The sequence below is a fragment of the Rhinatrema bivittatum genome, chromosome 16, assembly GCF_901001135.1.
Source record: "Rhinatrema bivittatum chromosome 16, aRhiBiv1.1, whole genome shotgun sequence".
Classification (NCBI taxonomy): Eukaryota; Metazoa; Chordata; class Amphibia; order Gymnophiona; family Rhinatrematidae; genus Rhinatrema; species Rhinatrema bivittatum.
The window spans coordinates 22624477-22643169 of record NC_042630.1 but is presented as its reverse complement, the minus strand read 5'-3'; the positions used below and the strand labels follow the sequence as shown (position 1 = coordinate 22643169).

The 18693-nt window shown below is 42.4% G+C and overlaps 1 protein-coding gene across 1 annotated transcript in view; it reads right to left on the bottom strand.

Moving 5' to 3' along the window:
• The window catches only part of NYAP1 (neuronal tyrosine phosphorylated phosphoinositide-3-kinase adaptor 1), a 66768-nt gene that overhangs the window by 15736 nt on the left and 32339 nt on the right, over positions 1–18693 (bottom strand). The window contains exons 4-5 of the mRNA XM_029581920.1: positions 10038–11420; positions 5552–5758 (exon numbers count right to left, since the gene is read on the bottom strand). Of these exons, the coding sequence (XP_029437780.1) occupies positions 5552–5758; positions 10038–11420 (1590 nt within the window). The remainder of the gene's footprint in view (positions 1–5551; positions 5759–10037; positions 11421–18693) is intronic.

The window sequence follows — 18693 nt, the reverse complement described above, 5'->3', positions numbered from 1 at the left end:
TGGATTGACTGATATGGAAATCCAAAATGACCTTTGGCAGAAACTTTGGATGAATATGGAGAACCACCCTATTGTGGAAGAATTGCATGTACGGAGAATAATGGATGAAAGCTTGAAGTTCATTGATTCTCCTAGCCAAAACTGCTGTGACAAGAAACATCACCTTCCATGTCAAGTACTTTAGAGAAGCTGACTCCAATGGCTCAAAGGGAAGCTTCGTTAGTTAGGAAAAGACTATATTCAGGTCCCACAGAACAGGTGGTTTTTGTACTGGGGGGTTTGACATGCCATTGAGCTTTCATGAAATGATATATCAATGGATGAATAGAGATCAGTTTGCTATTTACTTGAATGCTGTAAGCTGCTATAGCTCTGAGGTGCATTTGCACCAAAGAGATAGCAAGACCTGAGTCAGAAAGGTGAAGCAAGTATTTAGGTGCTTAGGGTTGCAAGAAAATTGGTCCAAAGTGTTTTGACAACACCGTTTAGAGTACCTATTCCATTTGAATGCATAGTTTCTTCTAGAAGAGACTAGTACATCCATACTCTCTGTAAGTGGAGATCAGCGATCACTAAGCACTCAACATTCAACCTGTGAGGTTGAAGGCTGAAAATATGGGATGCTATAATGTCCCATCTCCCTAAGTTAACAACATGTATGGAAGGACTGCTGGAAAATTAAATGAGATATGCATTCCAGATCTGTCTGGGTCACACCGGTGCTATGAGGATCAGACGAGCATAGTCCTGAAGAATTTTCTGCACTACTCTGGTGATAATCAGTAATAGTGGAAAAGCATACATGAGGCTTTGTCCCCAGTTGAGGAGGAAAATGCCTTAAGGTAGTCAGTGATCGCTTGTCAGAATTGAGCAAAATTAATTTAGTTTTGTGTTCTGCTGTGACACAAATAGGTCCACCAACTGTAGACTCCACAAACTGAAGAGTTCATCAGCTACTGATTGCCGTACAGCCATTCGTGTGGTTGCTGAGTTGATCTGCCAGCATGTTGGAAATGCCTGGCAGATCAGTGACCTTAGAAAAGCTCAATTTCTTTCTGCCCAATTCCAGATCTTTAGGGCTTCCTGGTAGAAGGGACATGATCCCATTTCTCCTTGCTTGTTGACGTAAAAATTGCAATCTGATTGTCTGTTTAATTCACGAAGCTCTTCTTTTGAAGAAGCAGCTCAAAGTTTGATAGAGAATATCTGATTGCTCTTAACTCTAGAAGATTGATTTGATAATGGCTCTCTTGAAGAGTCCAGATGCTTTATGTTTGAAGGGCTCTGGTATGCACTCCCCATACTTTGGTGGAGGCATCTATTGCCAGAATCACTTAATAGGGGAGCGAGTGAAGAGGGTCTCCTTCCTTGACAGCTCCCGAGCGTAGCCAACACCGTAACTCTCATTTCACAGACACTGTGATTTGCACTTGAGACAACAGCAGTTGAGTAAGTTGATCCCAGTGGGTACAAAGATGCCATTTGAAGTAGCGGATCTGAAAACAGATCAGTAGAACCAGATAGGTGACTGCTGCCATGTGACCAAGGGATACCAGGAGCCATCTGGCAGATAAGCGCTGAGAAGAAAGGAGGTTGCAGTTGAGAACATCATGATATCTTTCCTATATCAAGTTTATCCAAGCCCCGATGAATTTGAGTCTCTGAGTGAGCTCTATGCTGGATTTTCCATGGAAGGACCAGTGGTTCAGCTTGAGTGTCAATATTTGGAAAAGTCCAAGAACCTCAAAGTGAGGTCTTTATCTTTGTGGACATGGATGTCTAGTGCTGTACCCATTCTTGTGACAAGGTGTGGTTCGAAGGATCTTGAAGAGGGTCAAAGGCTATGCCAGTAGAATCTTCATCTGAGCCTAAAGGTTGCTTATCCAGGACTCCAGTGAAGAAGAGGGTGAACCGGGGGTAGGGAGTTTCCAGTCGACTCAGAGGAGGAGCAGGACGGTCTAACATTTCTAACATACTAGAATCCGATGCAAATGACGATGAAGAACCCCTAAGCAAGGGTTCCAATAAAGAACCCTTGAGCAAGGGTTCTGATGATAAGTTCACCCCATAGGTGATATCAGGGCTCCAGTCTGTGGCATGGCCATAGCGATAGATGAAAGGAGAGGCTGGAATGTTCCTTGTCTCCTTGGTCAAAGAGGTAAAGAAATTCCTCATCAAGCCTGCGATTTGGTTAAACGAATGATATGTCTTCAAGCCCAGGACAGGCTCCTGCATGAGACTGAGCAGTCTGCTAGAAGCAGCACTATGGAGGTTACTGGTTTTGCAATATCAGGCAAAGTCCTTACACCACTAGTCTAGGCAGGATAAGTGTTCTGGTTATTGGCGGTGGCAGGGGCAACCTGTCTCCTCCTGCAGATCTAGAATAGGTTATTTAGAACTGTGTTGGCAAAGTAGCCTGATAAACTGAAATCTGAGGTGGATGCATCAGTGGCTTCGATGGGGTAGACTGTTTGGACACCTTGGATGTTTTAATGTGCTTTGATGGGTCTTTTGAGATGCATGTTAAGGAATTTGGTGCAAGTCAGCGATACTGCATTGGTTGCAGTGGAGCTCCGCCATGAGTCCTTGCACTGTGCATTGTGGGATCATGGGATATAATATCCTGAGTACTGTATGACTGCAAGGTAGTATGCATTAAGGCTGCATGCTTATGTGGCATCAGAGCATCAAGTGCACCAGTGCATCATTCAGCAAATGCATCGGTGTGTTGTATGTATTAGGGTGCTGAGTGCATCAGAGTTCTATGTGTCGAGCATCTCGGCTTGTCCTGCATCAAGCACCTCAATGCTCCCTGCTTTGATTGTATTGGTGGAAGATGTATTGGACGCGAGTCAGTTGGTGCCAACGGTGCCGATGAGGGTCACGTGAAGGATGCTGATGCACCCTGCCTAGAATGTTTATGCTTTTTTGATGCAGGCTGCAATGGCTCCAAAAATTTATGCTGCTTTGTCTTCGATACAGGACAACTTGTGGAATTCGACTTCACAGATTCGGCCTGAGTGGATGGGAGAGTTTTTGAAGAGCTTCTGTTCAATTCTTTTCCCAATGAGGCTGCACTGCAAGACAAGAATGTACTGTGACTCCAAAGAGATTTATGCAGTTCCTCAATGTGAAGTGCCCTGGATCTCTGCGAGCACAGGGACATCTGTCCACAGACAAAGCAGTTCTTCTGGTCATGTTCCAGACTGAGGCATCAGTAACACAATTCATTCAAAATTTGACTCGATTTAAAAGTAATGATAGTCTAGCTCATTTGGCTTCCCTGGAGGTCCAGTATATAAATGCTTGTTCTATTGGAAACAAATTTGACATTATCTTTACTCTGATCCTAGAACATAATGTGGACCTGGTTTTTTTTATTACAGAATCCTGACATACAGATATTGATATTCAATTATTAAAACAATTATGTCCTCTGGGCTATCTGATTTATCAGATGAACGTAGGAGAGGCAGGGTGGTACTAGTTTATTGGGCCACTATCCCATATCATCTACTTGCTATAAACTTGGGGATGGGCATGAAAGTTTAATTCTTACTTTTGCACACTGGGCTTTTGGGTTAGTTTATCGCTCCCCACCCCTCCCCAAGGTAAATCTAGAGAATCCTTTGAATAGGTTGTTAGAATTTTTCTCTTCATTAATGTTTCAGTATCAATCATTACTTTTAATTGGAGATTTTAATATAAGAGCAGATGGGCCTGATGCTTTCTCCAAAGATTTTTTGTCTATGACTGCTGCATTAGGGCTGGTCCACTTGATTAATTGCCCTACTCATCATGCTGGCTATACATTAGATCTCTTATTTCTTACTTCATCACTGTCAGCTGACTATCTAATTTCAGAGTTATATTGTACTGAAGTCTTATAGTCTGATCATTTTTAATGTCTTTTTGTTTCACCTCTTCTGCTCCCTTAAGAGTGGCGAGGCAAATTGATTTAATTCGATACTCGAGGGGCAAAACAGATACAGGTGAATTTGCAATGGAATGGGATGGTGTGAAAAAAGACTTGGTTACATCAGCCAATGTTTTGGCTGAATCTTTTCAAGAACTGTTGACCAGAACCATAGACAAGGTTGCCCCTTTAAAGATTATTAAGTGTAAAGTGATAAGGAATAGAGTGCCATGATTTAATGCTAACTTGATTCAACTAAAATAGATGATGAGACGTGCTGAACATCTTTGGAGAAAGCACCATACTACTGAGCAGCAAATAGGTATACAAGTTGTAGGTCTTCATATAGATATGTGTTTCTGAAATCTAAAAGCATACTTTACTGCACAGTTAAAAGAATCTATTCTTTAGCCACATCTATGAGCTGCTATAAGAAGAAGTTTTTATAAGTTACAAAAGTTGCTTAGACTGAAGTTTATTTTGGATCGTGATGATTTTAGGACGCTTATGCAAGAATGTGTTTTAACTTGTATAGATTATTGCAATACCCTCTATATAGAGTTTCCTAAATGCAATGTGGAGATGTTGCAAATATTAACGAATGCTGCACTTGAGTGGTTTCGGGCTGTCTTCTTTCCACCCATAATTCACCAATTTTGCAAGATTTACATTGGATTTCAGTTGAGTTTCGGGTAAATTTTAAGATCTTATCTTTAGTTCACTGGGTAATTTATGGTAAGAGTCCTGCTTATCTGAAGCAATTAATCAACATATATCATCCTTGAAGGTCTTCGTGTTCTGTATCCCAACAGTTGCTGATGACTCCGAGTATTAATGAGGTACGCTTGCAGCAAACTTTGAAACAAGCTTTTTCTTGCATAGCACCAACATTATGGAATAATATTCCTTTGGAAAGATATTTGTTAAGTGATTATAAAAGTTTTAGGAAAGAATTAGTTAGGTGTTTAATGTGTGTTTTGTTTTAATGCAAGAAAATATTTTTATCGTTATAAAAATTTTACAATATAATTTAAGTTTTAATCCGTTTCAAACAACTTGTTTGGTAACAGTGTGGAATATTAAGATTTTGTAAATAAATAAATGTCCATTAGTGAAGGATACAATCTTTCCACAGATATAATGTTTGAAACTTCTCACTGTAATTGATTTCTTCTTCTGTCTGGACATGGAGGACAAGAAGGCCACATGTCTGTGGTATAAAATATTTTTTTGATAGCACTGAAAATTAATGTAGTGGGGCTGCAGAAGCAGCAAGGTAATTGAATAAGAAGAAAAGTATTGAATTGAAAAAGGTTTTAAGGATTTTTACAGAAAAAATTTAGGAAAGAGTTCACATCTGACTGAGGACACTCATGAGGAAATGACTGTGTGGGAACCCCCGCACATACTCAGTAGAGCTCTCTGCTAGCTTGGAGAGACGAGGCCATTTGGTGCTGCTGAATGATGTCTCCCAAATGTAATGGCTAATTCAGCCTGCTTTTAATGGTGTCAACACCAAAACATTTGTTTTGAAAGTGCCAAGGAGAAGGTGAAAACCTGCAATGGCCTCATATTAAAAGCAGCCTAACATTTTTGTGCTTGTTTGAACCATGAGATTGCTCCTGGCTCTCTTACCTCCATTCCGATGGCAGGCAGGGAAGGTTTGGCAGGGCACAGGTAGCCCAGTCCTGCCAGGAGTCCTTACACCACTCCCATCCAGGCTCTGCTGGGTCCGTACGGGTATCCCAGACTGCGAGAGCACGTGAGATCCCTTCTCTTCCTTCTCTGTCTTGGTGCAGAGGTCGATACTTCCATTCCAGCCTTGTGCCTCCTCTGTGGGCTCTGTGCAAATAAATAATGAAAGTGATTATCTGTAAAACGCCATCCAGTAACACAGGGCTCTGCCATGCAGGTTACGTGGTTGCAGTAGTGAGTTCACAGATAAAACTGTTCATGGCAGTGAGTCAGCAGGGGAGGGGGGGGGCCAATAGAACTCATGGCAGGGGGGAAGGAGTGGATGACTATACCATGGTCTGCTTATGTCACGGCTCTGTGCCTCTCAGCGATAGGATCTTAGATTGCTGATAGGGTTGAATGGATACCTGGGTCTTCTGCCTGTGCTGAACCAGTTCTGTGGTGGGGCAATGTGTGTGTGTGTGTGTAGTTTGTGCTGCTGCTGCCTAGGCTGTACCTTTTCTATGCTGGGGTAGCATAGGAGGAGAAATAAATCATTAAATTAAACCCATCTGCATGGCCCTGCTTGGTCTTGAATTTGAACCTCAGCTGTATGTATTTGGCAGACTGCCAACCATCTAAGATGCCCTAGGGAGCAGTGGGGAACACAAAATATACTGCAGAGGCCTACAATTAAGAAATCATGCTACTTGCTCATAGCAATGTCTCACCAACCTGGTAACAGAAGTCCTTGTGTAAACATGAGGTGGTTGGCTAGTGCTTGTGCATAGCACTGCTCTATGATTCCTCCCAGCTCAGAATGCTGTAAGATCTTAAGCTTGTTTTATATGGACATCAGACATCTGTTAGCAACTCCCTAATGTTCATCCACAAAGAAATTGCAGCATCTGATCAATTTCTTTGACAGTGCAAAAGAATTAGATCAGGAGTGAGCACTGCAGGCAAGCGACTTACATTTCAGTTTATATGAACCAGAAGTTCATAAATAAGCTGAGTAGCCCAAAGGTAGGTCTACAGGTTCTTTAAAGTGTGCAGTCAGGCCACCCCAGGATCTGATACTGGGAATGATGTGTCAGTGACAGAGAAACTCCCTGCCTCCAAGGTGTGCAGACATACCGTCCCAAGCTCTGATACTGGGAATGGTGTGTCAGTCAGAAAGACGTTCTCTGCCTCTGAAGTGTGCAGACATCGTTCCGGGTTCTGATATTGGAAATAGTGTATTGGTGAGAAAGAAGCTCCCTGCCTTCAAATTATGTAGAAACATCATTGTGGGCTGTGATACTGAGAATGGTGGTCAGTGAGTGAGAAGCTCCCTGCCTCCAAAATATGCAGACACATCACCCTGGGCTGTGATACCGAGAATGGTGTACAAGTGAGCGAGAAGTTCCCTGCCTCTGAAGTGTGCAAACACAAGTGCCCTGGGCTGTGATACTGAGAATGGTGTGCCAGTGAACAAGACACTTTCAGCACTGGGTTATACAGTGAAACTGGTGGCAGTGCTGGGATTGGAGCCTGTATTCAATTACCGTTGGCTACAATGAGGCATGGGGATGTAAGACCACTTGCCTACACTCAGTAACTAAAGCTAGGATTATAACTCACTCCTCGACCCTTATATACTGGCACTTCATAATGGCTTTGCCCATCTCCTTGCCCCCTCTTTAGCCATCTTATTCTTTACCTGCCCCCGAAGAGGAGCCATGTAACACTGTCAGCTCCTGCCATAGAAGCCTCTCAGAGTGTTAATTACAAATGCTCAGAGGCTTATCTCAAGCATGTAGCATCCTGCCCTCTGGCAACACCTTCTGCATGTTGTTATGGTGATGCTTCCGAAAACACAAGGACCCAGCATGGAAGCCAAGAGCAGCTGTTGTATCAACACAGGCCACAAAACTGTGAATCAATAGCCTAACGTTCAGGCCAGTTCAAGGCTAATCTGCACATGGCCACTTTACATCTGTGTGCAACTCACATGTTGACAAGCTATGGCCTAAACCAGCGTGTCTCAGTTTCTGTCCTGTAGCAGCACTGCCGCCTTTTAGGTAAGTATTTGCTTTGCAATGAAATCCGCAGACCTGAAGCTACAGGAGTGACAGTGTTGAGGACAGGTATCCATCTCTTAACAGAACAGGTACAACACAATCAGTGCTTATGTAAATTTCCTCAGCAATTGACTTTCAGTGTTTCAGTCACTGCCAATTGAGTCAAGTTAGAAACAGTGACATAAAGATAACGGGTTCTGTGTACCTGTGCCCCCTTCCCTTGAGCCATCTAGTCCTTAAAGTGACAGTCTCTGTATCCCTGTGCCCATCCTCTGAGCCATCCAGAATTCAAAATGGCAAGTTCAGTATCACTGTGCCCAGCCCTTGAGCTATCCAGTCTTAAAAGTGACAGGCTCTGTATATCTATGCTCATCCCTTCAGCCATCCAGTCCTAAAAGTGACAGACTCTGTATTCCCGTGCCCATCCCTTGAGAGTCATTCAGTCCTCAGAAAGTAACAGGGTCTGTGTCACTGTGCCTAGGATGAAATAAATAGCTCTCGCATTCTATCACAAATAACACATTATGGATATTTGCTGCTTGAAAGGTATGAATTTTTTCCCAATATTTCTGCATGTGTGGAAAATGGAATTCACTGTAGTTTAGCAGACAAAATATTGAATCAGCTGAGTAAATAAACTGCTCTGAAATAGCAAGAAATTAGAATCAGTATGCCAACATCCAACACATTGATTAATGAGAACTTTCTATCCTTTGGTGACCAGATGGCTCCACATTATCAGGATAGGTTAAGCCAGGCCTGGTTCTATCCCCGGTACAACTCTGATCTTGTAGTTGCTGCTTTCCTGAGATACACTAGGGAGGGGAAAACAGGAGGTGGGGGGAGGAAGAGGTAAATCCAAGTCTGATGCAGATTGTCCCTGAAGACCAAGAGCCATGCAGGCACATCAGTGAAACCTCAAATGACCCATCTGACCTTCTTTTACAGCCAAGAAAGTAGCCAATCTAGAGGCATTGTGTTGGGGGTAGCTATACTAATTTCCCCAAACACTATATTTCTAAAACATACATCAACACAATAATAAAAGAAGGGTACTTCAAACTTCAAGTCCTCAAGAAGATCAAACCCCTACTACTCTACCAAGATTATCAGTCAGTACTCCAAATCCTCATATTCTCCAAACTCGACTATTGTAACTCCATACTCCTTGGGCTCCCAACCTCCACCCTCAAGCCCCTCCAACTACTGCAAAATATGGCAGCCAGATCCATCACAAACAGCAAACGATCCACACACATCACCCCTATATTAAAAGATCTCCACTGGCTCCCGATAACCCATAGAATTCAACACAAAGCCCTTACCCTCATGCACAAATCAATCCATAACAAAACGACAGACTGGCTAAAAGACAGCCTTATCCCACACACCTCCCAAAGAAACCTGCGATCCAAAAACACTGGACTACTTACCATCCCCTCCGATAAACAGGCCCATCTAACCTCAACTCGAGAACGCTCAATCTCAATAGCAGGCCCTGCTCTGTGGAACAAACTACCATCAAATCTCAGAACAGAACCCTCATCACAGATCTTCAAGAAATCACTTAAAACCTGGCTATTCCAAAATGCCTACACAACTAACAATCATCCCACCAATACAGATACAACTCATTACCACACTTAACCCGACAAAGCATAACACTCTTTGCGAATATTCAATCTATTACAATCAGGCTCACTTCATAATGTTGTAGCACTAAATGCAATGATGTACTGTTAAGATAATTCATTAAATGTCATGCCACACAGTTAAGATAATCTGTGAAAATTCATGTTATACTGTTCAGACAACTAGTTAAAATCATGTTGTACTGTTAAGATAAGTCATTACCCTGTTCTACAATGCTTCAATGTAAAAGGATAAGATGGCCTGTTGTCAAACTATCCCTCAAGTTACCATGTAAACCGATGTGATACTCATTTCGAATGTCTGTATATAAAAACAAATAAATAAATTGGCCTTAGGTTCTCGTCCAAGGGGTTTAGGCATCCAGCCCAATGTTTAGATAATGTTTTAGACCAATATTACAAATTGGGAATTTCTCCCATTCTGTCTGTAATCAAAAATTGCTCACATCTTAATGCATTATCTTAGAAAGTCCCTCGGAATATATTGTTTTTTAATGCATGCAGGAAATAGAAATGGGCTGAAAAATTGGAAATCGATGCTGTCATTGCCAGCTATGCCTATAAAATTCAAGGCTTGGTCATATCTGACCCATTTTACCCAACAATACTCCTGGATTTTTTTTTTATGGCTGATTAGAGATCACCAGCGGATTTATGATGGCAATCCAGAATTGGGGTCCATCTGTATACACAAGAGGTTTATGGAGGGAATTCTGAGCCCTGCACACTTACTTTCGTGGTCCTTGGATGTTCGGCTGCACGAGGGCTTTCTGTGCAAAGCCCACCCTGAGAAGAAAGGCTGTTCCTCTGGAGGGCTGGCCACTGCCCTGCAGTCCGAGTTAGTGATCACATGAGAGCAGGAGATACTGGCAAAGTTCCCGTGGTCATGCACCTGAGTCCTGACCGAGGGCTGAGGCACAGAAGAGGAGCAGCCTTTGGGAGCAACCCCAGATTTAGCGCCTTCATAGGCAGGTGGTCTCTTCGTCCCAGCCGAAGGGTAGGTCCACAACATGCCCAAAGGGGATGGCATAGGCTGCTCCTGCAGGCCACGGGGTGTGGAGCTCCTGGTGAGGACTGCAGCAGGTTTGCCTACAGTGGCAGTCCGAGTGGTGGAACATAGCATGCCGTGGACCACCGATATCTCCTTCTCTGTTTTCTGTTCAATAGAAACTTGAGGAGTGGGAAGCACGGAATGGGTGACCTTCACCGCAGAATAAACCATGGTGTAGGAGACGGCTTTGTCCTTGGGCTGTCCAGAAGACTGAGGGACTGGAAGCAGTGAGTGAGCTGCAGCTGCTGCCTTTGCCGGTGGGCAGATCATACTGTGAGAGTTAGGAAGCTCCTTCTCTGGCCGGTGTTGGCCTGAGGCTTGAGGTGGGAGTGGGGTAGAATGGCTTCTCGCTCTACCAGAAGGGCAAAGCAGACTTGGGTCCTTGTCCCCTCCTCCCCCTCCTCCTCCTCTCTGCTGCCCAGGCACTTGGGAAGTCGTTGGCATTGATGAAGTCGTTGGTGTTGATGAAGTTTCCTTGGGATGGGCACCCTGCAGCACAGGAAGTTTGGAACCCTGTTGTGTTGCCGCCACCACACCAGGCTTTGAGCCCTTTTGGGCCTTCGCATGAGGAAGTGCCAGGAGTGGAGGACGGTGCTGAAGAAGGTTGGGGAATGGTGGCGGGATTTCACATGGAGACATTTTGGCCAGGGGAGGGGTAGGAATTTTGGTGGCCTCTCTCCTAGTCTGGTCCCTGGCTGCCAGAGTGACCCCATTGGCCCTGGGGTCAGCAGAGTCCTCCAGGAGGGGGTACTTCATCTCTTCATATATGGCCTCACTTTCATCAGACTCCTCATCCGGGGTACCCTGCCCCCTGAAGACATCCCCTACCATCTCTATGTAGACTGGCTCCTCTTCCTCTGTGTCAGAGTTTCTGGCCTTCCGGTGTGAGTCTGTCCCTCGGAAACCACGTGGTGCCCCTGTCCCAGGAGCCAGCACAGCTGGCGAGCGGCCCAGGCACCCCTCATCAAATGAGGCAGACAAATGTGTGTTGGGGCTCCGCTTTGGCTTCTGGGGAGGGATTTTCCTCGCAAACTCGCGACTCTCGGCTCCCATCTTCACTGATCCTGAAAAATGACATAATTGTTTTAATCAAATAAAATAGCCCTACACACCCATGGAGGAACATTTTAAGGCAAACAGTATAAGCTTGGTTTATAAAACAATCTCCAGCTCATGGATCACAGGCTTACACCAATGCAGCCACTGGTAATGGACTTTTTCTGCCATTATGTTTCTATATTCTAGGCTACCATTTTTACAATTCTTTAAGCTCCTTCCCTTATACCCTTGAAATTTCATCTGAATCACCTCAGAGGCAGCCACTACTGGAGCAGAATCACAGATTACCTCATGTGGAGCAGTACAGGATTGGTTCCTACTGTGGAGTGTCATGTCATTTGTGTTTTCCAGTTTAACTTGCTTTACACTGCCTTGGGTGAATCTCATCACAAAAAGTGGTTCCTAACTTATGATAAGACAATACACAAAATGTGTCATGGATAATATAATTGAATAGTAGCGTGTGTGTGTGCGCGTATGTGTGTGTATATACTCAAGGAGTTTTTCTAAATGATATTAATGCGTCCTGATTCGCTGAATACATAGTAAACAAATTCCCAACTTATCTGTCCAATGTTAAATAGCCCGACGAGGCCCCGTTTCAAATCCAAGAAGGATTTTTTCTCAAGGGATGTTTGTTGATTGTCAACAATTGTCAACAATCCAGTGTGGCACAGAACTAAATGATTTCATTTCAGTAAACATACCTAACCATTGACAAACAACAAACATCCCTTGAGAAAAAATCCTTCTTGGATTTGAAATGGGGCCTCATCGGGCTATTTAACATCAGACAGATAAGTTGGGACATTGTTTACTATGTATTCAGCGAATCAGGACGCATTAATATCATTTAGAAAAATGTATTGATTTTACAACGAATGATAAGTTTGTTTAATCATTTTGCACAATTTTTTGCACTTTTCATTCTAAAAATATTGTGGATGGAAGGGGGGGGGACATTAATGATTAAATTCATTGAATAACACCTGGATGGTGTTGTATAATACAATATATGAAACGTTCCTACCATCCTTAAAAAAATTTTTCGTTTGTTAATTTTTTGGGGGAAAATCACTTGTTAAAAACATACAAACATTTAAGGTATCCCTGGTGGGACTTGAATTTTTGGTGACATTTATTTTATATAATCAAAATATTATTTTATTAAGAAGAGATATGGTTTTTCTTTTTGATAAGTCATTGCAGTAAAATCCCTCAAAGTATCATATAGTGCTATTTATTTTTGGTATACTCAAGGAGTGACATCAGATTTTGTGAATTAGCTCTGCCCCTGTTTCATTTCCAATAGTATGCCAAAAATCCTTAAGAGATTCCACAGAGTTTATAAGACACTTGTAAAAATGAACAAATAGAAGAATGCTGGGCTGCATAGAGAGAGGAATAATTAGTAGGAAAAAGGAGGTGATAATGCCCTTGTACAGGTCCTTAGTGAGACCTCATCTGGAGTACTGTGTTCAGTTCTGGAGACCGTATCTCAAAAAGGATAGACAGGATGAAGATGGTCCAGAGAAGGGCAATCCAAATGGTGTGGGGTCTGTATCAGAAGACTTATGAGGAGAGGCTGAAGGATCTAAATATGTACACCCCGGAGGAGAGGAGGTGCAGGGGAGATAGGATACAGACCTTCAGATACCTGAAAGGTTTTAATGATGCACAAACTTTGAATCTTTTCCATTGGAAAGGAAACAGTAGAACTAAAGGATCTCAAAATGAAACTCCAGGGGGGAACGACTCAGACCAATGTCTGGCAATATTTCTTCATTGAGAGGGTGGTGGATGCTTGCAATGCCCTTTTAGAGGAGGTAGTGAAGAAGAAAACAGTCAACAAATTCAAAGGGGCATGGAATAAACACTGTGGATCCCTAAAGGTTAAAGGACAGAAATGAAGAAGAGGGTACATGGGGGTTACTTGCACCAAGCGGCAGTTACTACCCTTAACAGAAGGCATGGGGATTACTACCCTCAATCAATAGCCTTGATGCTTTTGATGCAACTGCAACATTGCTCCCTGCTTTGACAGCAGGGGGATATGGGGGACTGGATACAGACAACAACCAACATAGGCCCTGTCTTTTACAGTCTGGGCTACTGACACGCAAACAAGGGGAAAAGCACAAGACGGCTTCTACAGCCATGTTCCAAAGCAAAGAACGTCAAGCAGCATTGTCTGAATTACTAAGAAGGCTCCTCACCTAGTAAAAATGTTGCTAGCAGTAACTTGTGGGTTTGACAGTTGCTTGGTTTTGATTGATTATAAATATTACTACTCATCATAAGGCTTGGGGGTAACTGCACGGAGTGAAAGTTACTACCCTTGAGAGAAACATGGGGGTATCACAGAGCAGCAGATACTACCATAAGAAGCTTGCTGGGTAGACTGTATTAGTCATCTGGTCATTTTCTGCCATCATTAATATGTTACTATGGTTTTACTCAAGATACTTACTCATTCCAAAAAAAAACAAACAAACCAGGAGGTCCATGTCCAATATTTGACCTCAGAAATCTGAACAAGCATCTAAAGAGAGAGTGGCTCAGGATGAATTCCCTGGCTACACTTCTCCAACATCTAAAAGTGAATGAAAGCATTTTTGAGCCTGAATGACACATACATTCACATCCCCATCTACAAGGATCATAGGAAATTTCTAAGTTTCAAAATAGCAGGATCCCATTATCAGTATTGTGTTCTCTTATTTTGGACTAATAGCAGTTCCAAGGGTTTTCACAAAATGTCTTGCAGTTGTAGCAGCCCACATCAGTAAAAGCAATGTTTTAGTTCTTTCTCACTCAGACAATTGGTTAATATTGAGTAGTACCTTCAAGAAAGTAAATTCCTCCACTTGCTTCACTATGCAAACTCTGTAGTCAGTTGGTTTCATCATCAATTTCCATAAGTCCAACCTGACTCTGACATAGAAATTAGACTTCATAGGTGCTTCTTTGGATATTATAATAGGAAAGGCTTTCCAATCCCATCAAAGAATGGAAACCCTAGTCAAAGCAATCCTCCATGTCTCCATCACAACAAGAACATTAGCACATCACTTCATAAGATATTAGGTCACATGGCAACAATTGTTCATGATACTCCCAATGCTTATCTTCATATCAGATGGATGAAATGGCATTTAAAATCCCAGTGGCATCCTCAACTAATGTCTCTCAAGATCCATCTATCAAAATCCCTCTTTTGTACTCCTTCATGCCTCCTCTGTGGCCAAACTTTTCATTCCCCTCAATCCAACAGACAATAACCACAGATGCATACAATCAAGGTTGAGAAGCACATTTCAATGATCTTTGTTCTTAGGGAAGCTATGAGCAAACCTTTCACATAAACCTACTAGAAATCAGAACAATTTTCAATGCTTTGTAAATATTGAACTATGGTCAAGGGGAACAGTTGTTCAGATTCAAATGGAAAACCAAATAGCAATGCACTTCATCAACAAAAGGATCCTACAGTCTTTACCAAAAAGCATGCAAATTGTGGGATTGGGCAATTGTGCAAATATATCCTTGTCTGCAATACAATTAAGTTTTCCAGTTAAACTGGAAAACACAAATGTCCACCTTCTGGACAAACAAAATCAAATAGTGGATTCTCTGAGTCACCATCTTCAACCACACAAATGATCACTAAATGAAATCAAAGCACAACTACTGTTTTGGCTCTGGGGAACCTCAAAGGATAGATCTCTTTGCAGTACTTTTTAATCACAAAGTGCCTCTCTACTGTTTAAGATCAGCAGATGATTGCCTAGCTATAGATGCATTCTCTATCGCATGGAATCAAGGTCTCCTTTATGCTTTTCTTCTAATTCCACTCATAGCCAAGACAATCAGCAAATTAAGAAGGGACCGAGGTCAGATAATCTTGGTAACTCCTTTTTGGCCTCTTCAGATGTGGTTTCCTTGTCTTCAATACATATCTATTTGTTTAAAATTAACATGGTCATTGAATTATATGTAATTAGCTGGTTTTCCTTTTTCCTTCTCATTCCAAGTTCAATTTTCCTTGTTACATGTAACTGCTATTTCCGCACTATTGTTCAAGTTTAAGTTTATTTTGCACTCCTGTTTCATGTGAACCAGCATGATGGGACTATTGTCTTGAATGTTGGTATATAAAAAACTTAAATAAATAAAATAAATAAATAAACTCTCAGTTCAATGGAATGCTCCTCCATCTCAACCTGCCTCCTCTGGCCCTGATGGCTTAGATGTTGAAAGCCAACTAATTCATGATTTGAACCTACCACCAGATGTTTCTGAGGGCATTCTGGCAACTAGAAAACCACCTACAAGAAAATCCTATAATTTCAAATGGAGAAGATTTTCTCTTTGGTGTGAAAAGAAGTAGGGAAATTCTTCCTTCTGCTCAGCTTCAGTGGTATTTCAATACTTTTTCAATCTCTCTGGGCTTAAAACTAACTCAGTCAGTCCGTTGGAATGTAATAACTGCCTTCCATCACAGCAACCTTTAGCTGCAAGGTTTATGAAGGTCCTTTAGCATCTTTGTCCTCCACTGAAAGAACCTCCTACACAATGGGATTGAAAAAAGTATGAGAAAAAAAGAAGTGTGAGGCTTGCTGGGCAGACTGGATGGGCCGATTGGTCTTCTTCTGCCGTCATTTCTATGTTTCTATGTTTCTATGAATATCAGACAGTTCATGAAGCCTCCTTTAAGCCCTTGCCTACTGCAGACTTGACATATGGAAAGTGCTCTTTTTATTAGCATTAACTACTACATGCAGAGTAAGTGAGATAAAAAACATGGTAACTCAACACCCTTAAACAAAATATTTTTAATAGTTTACAGCAGGGGTGGGAAAACTGGGGGACAGGCCCCCACGAAGGGGGCTTGAACAATCCTGAAGAGATGCCCACTAGCAGCACAATCAAGGAAGAAAAAAAAAATGGCTACGCTGTTGAGTCTCAGTGCCGTGAAAGCACTACAAGCTCAAGAGGGAGGGAACTGCCAGAGCGTAGTAACCTCATTGTAAGCATGCCATGGTTTAGCCATGTCTCTTTCAGTGAGCCAAGAAGAGGGGTTGCTTTTGCTGTGGTGGGGACCAGGAGAGCCACTTACTCTGTGGCAGAACTGGACATTGAAGCAGTCATAGGCATCATAATGGATAATACTTTGAAATTGTCTGCTCAGTGTGCTGCGGCAGTCAAAAAAGCAAACAGAATGTTGGGAATTATTAGAAAGGGAATGGTGAATAAAACAGAAAATGACATAATGCCTCTGTATCGCTCCATGGTGAGAACACACCTTGAATACTGTGTGCAGTTCTGGTCGCCACAGCTCAAAAAAAAAATATTTGCACTGGAGAAGGCATAGAGAAGGGCGACCAAAATGATAAAGGGGATGAAATGGATGAGGAAAGGCTAAAGAGGTTAGGGCTGTTCAGCTTGGAGAAGAGACAGCTGAGGGGGGATATGATAGAGGTCTATAAAATCATGAGAGGTCTAGAACGGGTTAATGTGAATCGGTTATTTACTTTTTTGGATAATAGAAGGACTAGGGGGCACTCCATGAAGTTAGCAAGTAGCACATTTAAAACTAATCAGAGAAAATTCTTTTTCACTCAACGCACAATTAAGTTCTGGAATTTGTTGCCAGAGGATGTGGTTAGGGCAGTTATTGTAGCTGGGTTTAAAAAAAGGTTTGGAGGAGAAGTCCATTAACTGCTATTAATGAAGTTGACTTAGGGAATAGCCACTACTATTATTGGCATTAGTAGCATGGGATCTACTTAATGTTTGGGTACTTGCCAGTTACTTGTAGCCTGGATTGGTCGCTGCTGGGCTTGATGGACCCTCAGTTTGACCCAGTATGGCATTTTCTTATGTTCTTATGTTTTTATTCCACAATCAAGGAAGACCTGTCATACACGGGCCTCAGATCAAGAGGAGTTCCTGATGCTACCAGGTCCCTACCCAGGAAGAAAATTCACAGGTGATTCTTGCTGGGGGAAAAGAAGTGGTGAGGTAGGAAAGGGGAATGGGCAAAGAGGCCAGAGAGAATGTGTTGAGGACAGGAGAATAAAGGAAAAAGGTATGTTAAAAAAAAAGTTAAATAACTACTACTACTACTAGTACTTAACATCTCTATGGTGCTACACGACATACGCAGCGCTGTACAAATATATAAAAAGAAAGTCCCTGTTCACATAAGAAAACACAAAACATGAGCAAACTAAGAGAAATATAGAAATATATGGAAAATTAGTAAAAACTGTAAAAAAATAAATAAATAAACTGGGCAGGTTGGGATGGAGTTTTTCTCAGTTCCTACAAAATTTTAGCTGGCCCCTAACTTTCTGAAACATTTTCCATCCTTATCATTGTAAAGTGTGTCTCTGAGTTTGTCTGGTGTGCGGTCTATCTCTGTATGCGATGTCTGTGTCTGGGTGGGCTGTGTCTATGTGTCTGTTTTCTGTCTGGAGGTGCAGTGCCTGTGCTTTTCTGTCTAGGGCTGGTATGTCTGAATCTCTGTACCTAACTGGGTATCTGTCTCTCTGTGTTTGCCTTGGTATATCTGTCCTTGGGGTCTCTGCCTGTTTTGCTCTCTGTTGATCTGGGTGTGGGGTGTCTATATGTGTCCGAGTATGAGTATCTATTTTTCTCTCTGTGTCTGTCTGGGTGCAGGGTATCTGCCTTTCTATGTCCATGTGTGTGTATATTATTCCTTGAGCCATTGGCAGGCCGTGTGGCTGCCTGGTGACTGTCCTTCATGTATGTGTGTGTGTATGTATATATAGTAACCCATCTTGGGGGCACCAACCCCTTGCATGAATGGAAGGGGGGCTGTGGCTCAAAAGGTTTGCCTACCCCTGGTTTACAGAGCACGCCCACAATTTTTCCCTAAGTTGGTTTCTCAGTTCCATTTGAATCAGCCATAGTTCTTCCAGCTTTCTTTCCAAAACCTCATACCAGTAAGCACTGAACAAACTGTACACACTCTGGATCATAGAAGAGCTCGGAGATTCTCAGGAAATTGCCCCAAGTAAAGCAAAAGCCCTGTAAAGCAAAGTTGTTTTTTTATTTCAGATCCAGACTCTACTCGCATGGATCTCTGACCAGATCTCTTACTGTTAATGCTAAATTGGGTCAGAGCCTTGACCAAAAGATTGAGGCCCATCAAGTTAGAGCTACTGCAACATCTTCTCACTGCCTCCACACAAGAAATCTGCTACTTGGTCTTCCGTCCATACTTTCATTAAGCATTATGTTTCACGATTT